This window comes from Canis lupus, chromosome 24 (genome assembly GCF_003254725.2).
Source record: "Canis lupus dingo isolate Sandy chromosome 24, ASM325472v2, whole genome shotgun sequence".
In the NCBI taxonomy this organism is placed as follows: domain Eukaryota; kingdom Metazoa; phylum Chordata; class Mammalia; order Carnivora; family Canidae; genus Canis; species Canis lupus.
In genome coordinates, this window is record NC_064266.1 from 32611688 (window position 1) to 32623249 (window position 11562).

An 11562-nucleotide genomic window follows, 5' to 3' on the forward strand; every position below is an offset into this window, starting at 1 on the left:
GAGGTCTTCACCCTCATGACCTAAACATCTCCCACAGGACCCACTTCTTAATACCACCACAATGTGGATTAGGGCTTCAACATATGGATTTTGAGGAAATGCAAACATTCAGCCCATAACACTACAGTAATAAAGTCATTGTGGTATTGGCCAAAAGACAGACACATAGATCAGTGGGGAGTGCATAAAGAGACATACAGTCAATTGACCATTGACAAAAGCACAAAGAGAATTCACCAGAGAAAGTCTTTTCAGCAAATGATACCAGAACAATTAAACATCTGTACATAAAAATAGGAACTTTGATCCATACTTCACATCATTTACAAAAACTAACTCAAAATTGATCACAAACATAATTGCAAACATCAAAACCATAAAACTTTGAGGAAAAAAAACAGAAGGAGGAAATTTTCGTGACTTTAAATTATGCAAAGATTTCTCAGATAGAATGCTAAAAACATGATGAAGGAAAAATGGTAAGTGGTATCTCATAGAAATTAAAAACTTCTGCTCTTTGAAAAACAGTTAAGAAAATAAGAACAGGCCACCAATTGGGGAAAACTATTGGCCAAATGTATATCTGTTAAAGTATTGGTATATAGAATATATAAGGAACTTTAAGATTCAGTAATGAGAAAACAAACAACCCAATAAAAATGGGTAAAAGATTTGAACAGACACTTCACCAAGGAACACACACAGATGACAAATAAGCAGCATATGGAAATAGTCATATGTCACTTTGTCATAGTCAATAGTCACTTTGTCATTAGTCTTTAGGAAAATATAAGATAAAAGTTCAATGAAATACACTACATATTTATTAGGATGACCAAAAGCAAGCAAACAAAACAAAGCAAAACAAAAAACCACACACACACACACACACATCAATACCAAGTGCTGCCACTAAGGCAAAGAAATGAGAGCTCTGGTGGGAATCCCCTGCTAGTGGAAATGCAAAATGGTACAGCCACTCTGGAAATAATTTGGCAGTTTATTAGAGTTAACATACATTATTACCACACTACCTATCAATCCTACTTTTAGATACTACCCAAGAGATGTGTAAACCATATGCACACAAAAACCTGTATACCAATACTTAGAACAGTTTTATTGATAATCACCACAACCTCAGAGCAACCGCCAAATCCTTCAACTGGGGAATGCATAAACAAATTGGACATTTCTGCAGAGGCCCCTTTTAGGCAAACAGGCTTGAACAACGGAATCCAGACAGACCCCTTAGGCGACCCACCTCAAAATATCCGTGGGCCCTAAAAAACCAATGGGCTTACTTACAACCAGGCACGATTACTAAAAAAGAGAAGATTCCATATGTGGCCATATCTCTTCATCTTCCCCTCCTTTATTTTTTAAAAAGATTTTATTTATTGATTCATGAAAGACACAGAAAGAGAAAGACAGAGATATAGGCAGATGGAGAAGCAGGCTCCAGGCAGGGAGCCTGATGTGGGACTCAATCCTGAGACCGTGGATCACGCCCTGAGCCAGGGGCAGGTGCTCAACTGCTGAGCCACCCAGGCATCCCATCTTCCCCCTCCTTTAAAAGCAGCCCCCACCCATTACCCCATGGCAGACAGCCTCTCCTCTGTTATCCTACCCGCCGCTCCCTTGCAGTGTATTCAATACGCTTTTATCTTCTTTGTTCCACCATGGGTGAATTCTTTTGATGCCCGCTCCATTATCTTCCACCTGATTTTTGCCCCACATTTGGGGACCTGCATCTGATCGAGAGACACCCCCACATAGACACCACAACCTACATCCAACACAATATTACTTAGCTGTAGAAAGTAACAAACTGGGAATACAGACATTCTGCTAAGCATAATAAGGCAGATTCAAGGGGCACCTGGGTGGCTCAGTTGGCTAAGCATCTGTCTTTGGCTCAGGTCATGATCCCAGGGTCCTGGGATAGACCCAGCATCAGACTCCTGGCTCAGCAGAAATCCTGCTTTTTCCTCTGCCCCTTCCTTTGTTCATGTTTTTGCTCTCTCTCTCTCTCTCTCTCTCTCAAATAAATAAAATCGTTTTAAAAAGGCAGCAGATTCAACTGGTTAAGGCCTGTTCAAGTCCACTCATATAATACCCTCAAAAAAGGCAAAACTATAGGGACAGAAGACACATCAATTGTTGCCAAGAGTTGAAGATGCTGGAATACAAGATTGACTCCAAAGGATGCACGAGAATTTCAAAAGGGCAAAGGAACCGTTCTCTCCCTTGGTTTTGTGGTGGTGGTGGTTACAGGACTTGCAGGCCTTTGTCATGACTCAGAACCACACACTAAATCGGATGAATTTTACAGACAACAGACACACAGTCTCTCCTCTTTAGGACCTTATCTTCTCACAGAAAAGTATCCTTGTAAACTGGCACTGACCATTAGATCTCATCAAGAGACCACTAAGTACAGGGCAAGATGGGGAGCAGAGGAGGGTCTCCCAACTCAGAGAGAGTCTTATGTCCAAAGGAGCCCTACTGGAAGAAGAATAACACTTAGTGCTTTACCTGGATGATTGTAGCTCTTTGTGGTAAGCTAAGTGAGAAAATGGGCTTTCTTTTTACATATTTTTCTGTATTTTTATCAAAGTTATACATGTGGAGAGATTCGAGAGTCACATAATCTCACAAAGGTTGTTGTGACAAACAGCAGGTGCTGACCACAACCCCCTGCCCCCAGAGGAAATCACTTTTAGTTTAGATAAGGCATTGTCACTTATTCCCCTGTCCCTAAGTAATATTCATGTTTTATTACACATGACTTCAAAGTCTTAGATATAATCTATTGACTTCCCATGACTGGAAATGAGATTTTGGATCACTGCTCTGCTCCCTATGCAAAATATACAGACTCACCCTTCCATCCCCTTCCTTCCATTAGTTACATGACAGGGCTTTTTTTTTTTTTTTTTTAAGATTTATTTATTTATTTGAGAGAGAGCAAGTAGGGGGAAGGGCAGGGAGAGAGGGAGAAGCAGACTCCCAACTGACCAGGGAGCCCAATGTGGGGCTCAGTCCCAGGACCCTGAGATCATGACCTGAGCCAAAATCAAGAGACTGAGTCACCCAGGCACCCCATTTTTAAAAAAATGTGTTTATTTATTTGAGAGAGAGAGAGAGAGTTATGTGACAATCTGATGAGCTCAGCACTGTTGTTTACATTACTGTGACTATGTGAACACTCGTCACAGCTGAAGTAGATAGTAAACCAACTACTTTTCCTTTCTGGCACAACTTCTTATTTTCTTTGACATGAAAAATTGTCAAGTTTGTGTTTGCTTGGTTTTGTAGGCACATAACACTTTTCAACCACAAACTCTTCACTGGTTGCCAAAATCTCCTCTCTGTGTTCATATGCGCCAAATGCTATTCACTTCACCTCCCAAAGATGAATTTCCTGGAGGCCTCTGACCCTTTCCAGTCTGGACTGGTGGCCCTGTGTTTCCCGCACTCAGCTGTCACCGGGATCTTTTGTCACACCATCGTGGGGGCTCCCTTCTTTCCTCCCCTACATTCTGGCTTCTCTATCCCCTGCATTTTATTTCTTGGTTACGCTGTAATAGGCTTCCTTTTGATATTTAGAAATGTTCCCCATGAACTGCTTGCCACATAGCCAATGCTCAGTAAATAAGAACCTTCATTATAGTTATGAGAGCGCAGTGGGGATAATTTGGGGTGTGGGAAAACTTTTTGAGCACATCAAGCGGCACTCCTGGCTCACCTGCCCAGTTGACTGCTGGGAAGAGTTTTATCGGTTCATCTCAGGGAAAGGGACTCAAAATGGGCTTCCCATCAACTTCACTTCCACCTGGTGCTCAGGGGCAGAGTGCTCACTCCCTGCAATGCCCTTCTATCCCCCCATTCTTTACCTCCAATCCTGCTGGGTGGCCCAAGCAGACATGACTACCCCACCTCACAGCTGGGAAGACTGGGGCCCAAAGCCGTGGTTTGGGTTGCTGTCCCCTCTTCACCAGTCATGACACATGGGCTCTTTGAGAAGCTCCATGGGATTGGCAGAGTGCCTGGAACTGCAGGTATTAGGTGGAAACAAGTTCTAGAGGGCGCAGGCGGAGGTGTCATGTGAAGTCTGGGAAAGGGAATGACCCCAGGGAATTGGTAGCAAGACCATGTGAGGGAAAGTCAAGGCAAGCAGAGAGATTCCTTTGAAATGTCCTCCTGTTCTGCCCTGTACCTTCCCTTCTGAGCCCCTCTCCTGCTCCAGGCCAAAGGCCCAAGGCAGGTGCTTCCATACGGCTTCCCGACCAGTCTGCTGACACCTCCTGCTCCTCTGATTTCTACATGTCCCTTGCTAGGCCTTGGGCTCCTGCCACCAATATTCTGAGTAGTGGAGTTACTGTCCTCCTCCCAATTTCCGGCTTAGGACAGAGCAGGTGGGAGGGCCTGGGCACTTCTGGGGTGACCACACCCTCTGGGGGAGGCATAAAGGGAGAGCCTGGCCCTAGCCACCACAGCACCAGGGCCGTCACTATGAAACCCGGCAGCGTCATCCCTCTCATGATGCTCCTTGCCCTGGAAATCCTCACGACCTGGACTGTGGAAGGTGCTAGCAAAGGTGAGTTGGAGTCTCTCAGGTGGTATCCAGGTGCCAGAGTCCATGAAAGTTCAGCTTGGGAGTAGCTTCTTCCTCTTAGTCCAGCAGCTGACCTTGAAGCCACCTCTCCAGTGGTCTGGCCCAAGGACCCTAATTTCAAGTGTCCCTCTGAGGATTTCAGCTAAGAGTTTCTGAAGTGTCCAGAGACCCATCTTCCACCAGATGGACCCGGTGACCCCAGCCCCTGTATTCCTTATTGTTCCCTCTCTACAGCAACTTCTCTACTGTTTGCTCTTTTGCTCTGTCGCATTATTTTGCTCTCTGTTTAATTTTCCAAAATGTTCTCTTCTCTTACTGTTTCCTTTTTAATGGTCAATTTGCTCTCAGTGGATCTGGAATCTTTCCTTCAGGCTCTGATGAGCTGCCTCTCCTACTATCCGGGGTCCTTCTTGGCTTCCCTCCCAGTCAACCCCCCGCACCTGACCATGAGCTCTGTCCAGCTGTGTGCTGGAGCTGGCTTATACTGGCTCACGACAGCGGGAGGTTACACTTTTAAGACTTTTGCAAGCTAGTTGACATCATGTGGTAGCTTGAAATCAGCCATGGTGGCCTTCTTTACACCATGGAAATTGGCTAATGCCAAAAAGGCCTCTTTTAAAACATTTACCTGCACACCACCATCTCTATACCTTCTTTTCTGTGCCATCAACTCCCTCTTGGTTGAGTGGTTGGCTCAGCCTGGCACAACCCCACACCTGCCTTCAAACAGGAATCCTAATAACACTCTCTTTTCCTTTGGGGTCGGTTGCCTGGGTTAGGTTTCTCCGCTCCCCGCCCCTCCCCCCAAGCCAGTTCCTTGTCCTGGATTGTGGTCATGACTCAGAATCAGCTCCCTCTTCCTCCTTTGTTCTTACTCTTTAGAGAAAGCTAAGCACGGAGCCTGCCCCTTCACACCTCGTGTGATGTGCCTTGTGTTTGAACCCCCTCAATGCCAGAGTGACTGGGATTGTCCGAAGGAGCAGAAATGCTGTCGTGAATATTGTGGCATCAAATGCGTGGATCCTGTAGACCCATCAAAGCCTGGTGAGGAAACAAAGCCCTGGAAGAGGGGACCAGGGAGATTTCAGCTTAAGGACACACATCTGGGAGAAGTGGTGGGGGCTCCTGGGAACTGAGCTGGAAGGTGAGGCAGAGCCAGGGCTCACTGCTATGCTTAGCGAGTCAGTCCAGGAGTTAGCCACTCATTCAGCTAATAAGTCACTCTGTCAGACACTTGCAACCCTAATTGCAGCCCCCTCGGTGGAAAGGGGACTCCAACAGGACATGCACTGGCCTCAGTTTGGGTGCCGAGGTAGAGAAGAAGTGATTGGCACACCGGGGTAGAGATGGGGTAGGAGCTAGGGTGATGTCTAGGAGGGCAAGCCTCTGAGTTGTGACTCCGTTCTCACCAGTTAAGGTCAATCCTGGGAAGTGTCCCCTGGTCACTGACCAGTGCAAGAGGCCCAACCCCACAGACAAATGCCTGAATGACAGCCACTGCCTGAACAGTCTCAAGTGCTGCAAGGGAGTGTGTGGGAATTCCTGTGTTAAGCCAGTGAAAGGTAAGATCTGGCTCAGATCCACATCCCCAGGATCCTACTACAGCCTTAACCCTCTTACCATGTGAAGGAGGGTACTTGGTATCTCCCTATGCATTCACTACCCACCCCCCAAGTAGATCCACTGCCCCTCAACACCTTGCACCCCCAGTTTTCTAAGCAAGCAATCCCCAGGGTCACCTGTGACTGGTAGTGCTGGGTCCTGGGAAGGAAGGCTTCTCAAAATGAGCCAGGAGAAAAGACCCATGATACAAGAGGCGAGAATTATATCTTTTCACACCACCTCTGCCTCTGACTGGCTGTGTGACTATGAGCAACTGACTATATCTTTTTAGCCTCAGTGCTCCCAGCTGTAAAATGGACACAAGCATATCCTCTGAGATACTAAATGTAAAAGTACACTTTTAAAACTCAGAGGTCTGTGTGTGATGAGAGAGTATTGCTATGGTTATGACCTCGATTGGCTGGGTTTCCTGGAACCACAAGAAACCCCAGTGTGATGCCCCGATGGAGAGGCCCAATGCCCAGATTTTACCAGAATGAAGACAGAAGCTGTCAATGAACAACCTGGATTTGTTCTTGATTCCTAGATCGAAGACCAGTGCTGTTTTGACTATTCCAGCACCATATTCTCTCTCTTCTTATCCCAAGGGAGCTTTGAGCAGTGGCAGTATCGTAGCCAATGAAGTTTATCCAAGGCGCGATTATTGCTAATTGAAAACTCTTATCCCAAGGGATGTAGGGCCCACTGACAAGAGGACCCTTTGGGTGGGAGGAATGTAAGGGTCACTGGGATTGTTCCTGTGCTAAAGCTCTGTTTTATTTTCTCTCCACAGATGTATTCTTGCCAGTTCAATAAGATTAAGACTTGTTGGTCCGTGTGTGGTTTGAGTATTCCTTTTTTTCCCAAGCCTGGGAAAAATGAAAGTGTCTTGATGAAGGTGTGTCTTCACGACTGATACTTCCAGGGGGCTAAAGTTGGGCCTGTTTTATCTGTGTATGCTTGGCACCTGGCATGAGGTTTGGCACATGAGATTAAATGACTGCTGGTTAGTGAATAAATAAATACATAAGATTTTCCCTGCATTTCCATTATCCTTGACTCATTGCATCTGGTCTAGGATATGAGGGGTGAGGTGAAGAATGATGTGTCTGCATGTGTAGGGTTTCTCCCCTAAACTAGGAAATGGAAAAAAGAGAGCATTTCAGAGCCAAGCAGATATGGTTTTTAATTCTGTGTCTGTCAATTACTGGGTTTGTAATTTTGGGCAAATTTGTGGGGCTTTGTCCCACTGAGCCTCAGTTCTGTCATCTGTAACATGGGAGAATAATAGTGCCAGTTCCATAAAGCTGAGGATGAGTGGTATAATATGTGAAATGAGTAGCCCAACGACTGTCACGAATGACAGGAAGAGGTGAAAAGCCATCAGGCAGAGAACAAGAGGATCCTTATCTGGAAAAACTGAATTAGTCCAGAGGAAAGATAGCGTAGCAAGTGACAGATGGCGCTAAAGATAACTAACCTTAACAATCGCCAGTATCGATGGTGTCCGCTTTTCCCTGGGCACAGGGCTAGGCTGAGTTTTTCACCTCCTTTTTCAACTGAATGTAGCTAGTTGTACACTCTGGTCAGTGAAATGGGAGCGGGAGTGATGTGTTCCAATTCTGGACCTGGCCCATAAAACTCTCTCAACCACCTGCTGGTGCCATGGAAAGGATGTCAAGGACCTGGAGGAAGGAGTCCAGGATTCTGAATTCCTTAGTGGGTCACAGCCTTTCCTCTCCACTTGCTTGGGACTATGACATGAGCAAGCAATGCATGTCCAAGGGACTAAGGCACTGAAATTTGGAATTTGTACTACCTGCGTAGTACAGTTACTGACCACTGTTTGGAGTCCAATGTCAGCCCACTGGATGGCCTTGCTCCATTTTCTGCCTTTGAGGGCTTCATGATGCCTCATTTCATCATGGATCCCATATGAAGGTGTTTCTAGTCCATCTCTGGGAGAGGTTGGGGGTGGGGAATGAAGTGAGGAGAATCTGAAACCTCAGTTTTGCTCTCTCTGGCCAGATTGTCAGTTGCAGGTGCAGAATGTTCCTGATGCAAGTTTATGCACGATAAACCCTGACCAGGGCTGAACATTCTCACCTAGGCGTTTCCATCTGCAGCCATGCAGAGCTGCTGGAGGAGAGTCAGGTGTTCACCTCCTTGCTCTCTGAGACTGCACTGTGATGTCCCTGGCCCCTGCTTTGGGTTCCAGGCCTTTTGGAGTATCCCTTTGGATCATCCTCAGAACTCTGGAGGATTCCCCAACTGTTTCTTCCTCCTCAGATCTCCCTCCTTCTCTTCAAATCCTTTTCCTTTCTTTTGCAGTTCCTTTCTCTGCGTCACTAAATCCTCTTTCCTTGAAGGTGTCAGCCCTCACTACAGGAATACCATGTATCAATACATTATCTACACTCCCCAGTCCACTAAATAGCAAGCAACTTTCACATATATGCTTCTGGTGTTTGGTGGGGAAGTGAGGGACTCAGATTTCAGGGTCTTGACTCTGTGTGGTGGAGCAGTGATGATCTGGAAGAGGGGAGGGAGAAACCAATCTTTTGGGGTGGAGGAGGGGAAAAAGTTGCAGTCTTCCACCCTGTTTCAAGCTCATTCTCAACCAGTTCCTCTAAAATCAAATATCTGAACCACAAGATTAATTTTTCCCTGAAAGTCCCTCAAAATTCATCTGAAGGGATCTGATCTTATGACATGGGGTCTATTAATTCTGACCTTATTGTGCTAAGAGAGCGTCTGGCCCTCCAGCACTCTGGATACATTTTGAACTTGCCCTACACTGATTGACAACTCTGTACTCAAGTCACTTCTTTCCAGGTCCTTTTTTCCCATTCTTAACAAGAGGATGGAGAAAATCTTCTCTCATCCAGACTCTTTTCAAATAGATCTTTTGTGAAAGTTAGCTTGATGGGGTATCTCTTTCTTCCAGCTGAAACACACCTTGACTCAGTCTCTCAAGATACAGGCAGCAGGGGCATTGAGAAATCACCTGGCCAGGCTTTAGGAACAGAGGTTGTCCCCAGCTGGGCTGTTGACTCAGTGTTGACATTGGGCATGACCTCTCATTTGTGTAATGAAGGGATGGTTCAGCCCACTTTCAATGTCCCACTTTGTTCTGCTAATGACAAACTAATGATTCATAGATTACTTTTGAAGGAAAGCCCCAGCAGGATAGGCTACCTCATCTTCTTCTAAGAACTCCCTGAGATCCATGAACTCCCTCAACCTCTTGGCCTCGCCTTAGCCTCATCTTCCCTGGGGGCTGTGGCCAGCTTTCAGGGCACCTGCTTGCCTGGTGATTGTGACTTATGAGTGTCCCAGTTAGCCACAACTAGAAAGTCAGGGACTGTCTGTCTAGTAACACCTTCTTAGGGTACAGATGGGGAAACTGAGGCCCAAAAAGACAATACAGCAAGTCAGTTGTGGAACTTGAAGCCCTGCATTCTTTTTCTTTATTTTCAAGTTTATTGTTTTTCAGATGATATAGTGGTTGCTGTGGTGTGCTGTCCAGATCCTCCCACAGGACAGAGGTGCCGATGCCTTCAGGCACTGGGAAGATTGGCTGCTGATGCTCATAGCTGAGTCTCTCCCTGGGAATTTCCCTGGCCAAAGTGAGCAGCTACATCCAAGGGTACACCCCATTCCTGGGGCAACCTGTCTCTGCTGACTGGTCAGTGTTGGGGCACAAAGGCGTACCTCCCTCGTTTGATTAGGGATGCCTCTGAAGGGTCCCTGCAGCTCCTGAGCTCACGGGGGCCTCGGCTGAGCCTCTGTTGTAACTGCATAGCACATCCACTTGTCCTTCTATGCAGTCCTGCTTCTTTTACCTCTCACAGATTTTGCTCTCAGAATACTCCCCAGGAAACCTCCTGCACATAAATCTCTGCCTCTGACCCATTTTCCAGAGCATCTGACCTAAGGAAGATTATAAAAAGACATATCCGATAAAGACAATTACCCAAAATAGACAAAGAACTCTTTAAAAGTCAACAACAAGAAAACAACTCAATTAAAAAATAGGCCAAAGACCTGAACAGACACCTCACCAAAGAAGGTATGCAGATAGTGGGGCACCTGGGTGGCTCAGTCTGTTAAGCGTCTGCCTTTGGCTCAGGTCATGATCCAGATGGAGTCCCACACCAGGCTACCTGCTGAGCAGGCAGCCTGCTTCTCCCTCCTCTCCCTCTCCCTTTGCCCCTCTCCCTGCTTGGTCTCTCTCTCTCGCTCTCAAATAAATAAATAAATAAATATCTTTTTATAAAAGGATATATAGATGGCAAATAAATAAGTGAATGAAAAGATGCTCCACTTCATATGCTATCAGGGAAATGCAAGATACTCTAGATACATATTAGAGTGCCTGAAATCTGGAACACTGACAACATCAAATGCTGGTGAGGATGTGGAGCAACAGGAACTCTGTCATATGTTGCTGATGGGAATACGAAGTGGTGCAACCACTTTGGAAGACAATTTGGCAATTTGTTACAAAACTAAACATACTTTTACCATATGATTAAACAATCATGCTCCTTGGTATTTACCCAAAAGAGCAGAAAAATTACGTCCTTACAAAAGAACTGCACAAGGATATTTATAGTAGCTGTATTCATAATTGCCCAAATCTGCAAGCAACAAGATGTTCTTTAGTAGGTGAATGGATAAATAAATTGTGGTACATCCAAGCAATAGTATATTTTTCAGAAGAAATGAGCTATCAAGTCATGGAAAGATAGGGAAGAAACTTCAATGCATATCACTAAGTGACAGAAGCCAGTCTGAAAAGGCTACATCTTATATGATTCCAACTGTGTGACATTCCATAAAAGGCAAGACTATGGAGACAGTAAAAAATCAGAGGTTACGGGCGGGGGGAGGGAATAAATAGGTGGAGGATTTTTAGGGCACTGAAAATACTCTATATAGTACCATAATGATTGATATATGTCATTATACATTTATCCAAACCCACGGAATGTACAACACCAAGAGTGAATCCTGATGTAAAGTGTATGGACTCGGAATGATTGTGATGTATCAGCCCAGGTCCGTGGATTACAACAAATGTACCACTCTAGTGGGGGATGTTGATAGTGGGGGAAGCTATGCATGTGTGGGGGAAGGAAGTATACAGGAAATCTCTATCTCTTAATTTTGCTGGGACTCTGAAACTGCTTTTTAAAAACTGTTGTTAAAAAAATCAGGGAATCAAATATAATTTCTCAACTCTTTCAATATTTTTTAATTCATTGGTAAGAGTTTCATTTTTTAAAAAAAGTAATCATTATCCAAACAATTGGAGAAGTAGAAAGACAAAAAGA

At 45.2% G+C, this 11562-nt stretch overlaps 1 protein-coding gene and 1 pseudogene across 1 annotated transcript; both read left to right on the plus strand.

Annotated features, from left to right (window-relative positions):
- The first annotated feature begins 3614 nt into the window (after positions 1 to 3614).
- Positions 3615 to 7255, plus strand: LOC112673397 (antileukoproteinase-like). The gene is made up of 4 exons (XM_025469041.3): positions 3615 to 4603; positions 5504 to 5665; positions 6034 to 6183; positions 7017 to 7255. The coding sequence occupies exons 1-4, from the start codon at positions 4330 to 4332 to the stop codon at positions 7037 to 7039; spliced, it is 609 nt and encodes a 202-aa protein (XP_025324826.1). The 5' UTR covers positions 3615 to 4329; the 3' UTR covers positions 7040 to 7255.
- On the plus strand, positions 6834 to 6950 carry LOC112674303 (U4 spliceosomal RNA; annotated as a pseudogene).
- Positions 7256 to 11562: the final 4307 nt, after the last annotated feature.

What these genes read in the sequence shown, in the direction of transcription:
- LOC112673397 (XM_025469041.3), top strand. Translation starts at nt 4,330, where the DNA reads ATGTCCCTTGCTAGGCCTTGGGCTCCTGCCACCAATATTCTGAGTAGT. An exon ending in TGTGGAAGGTGCTAGCAAAG is followed by an intron (nt 4,604 to 5,503) that starts GTGAGTTGGAGT and finishes CTTACTCTTTAG; the next exon opens with AGAAAGCTAAGCACGGAGCC. An exon ending in TGTAGACCCATCAAAGCCTG is followed by an intron (nt 5,666 to 6,033) that starts GTGAGGAAACAA and finishes CGTTCTCACCAG; the next exon opens with TTAAGGTCAATCCTGGGAAG.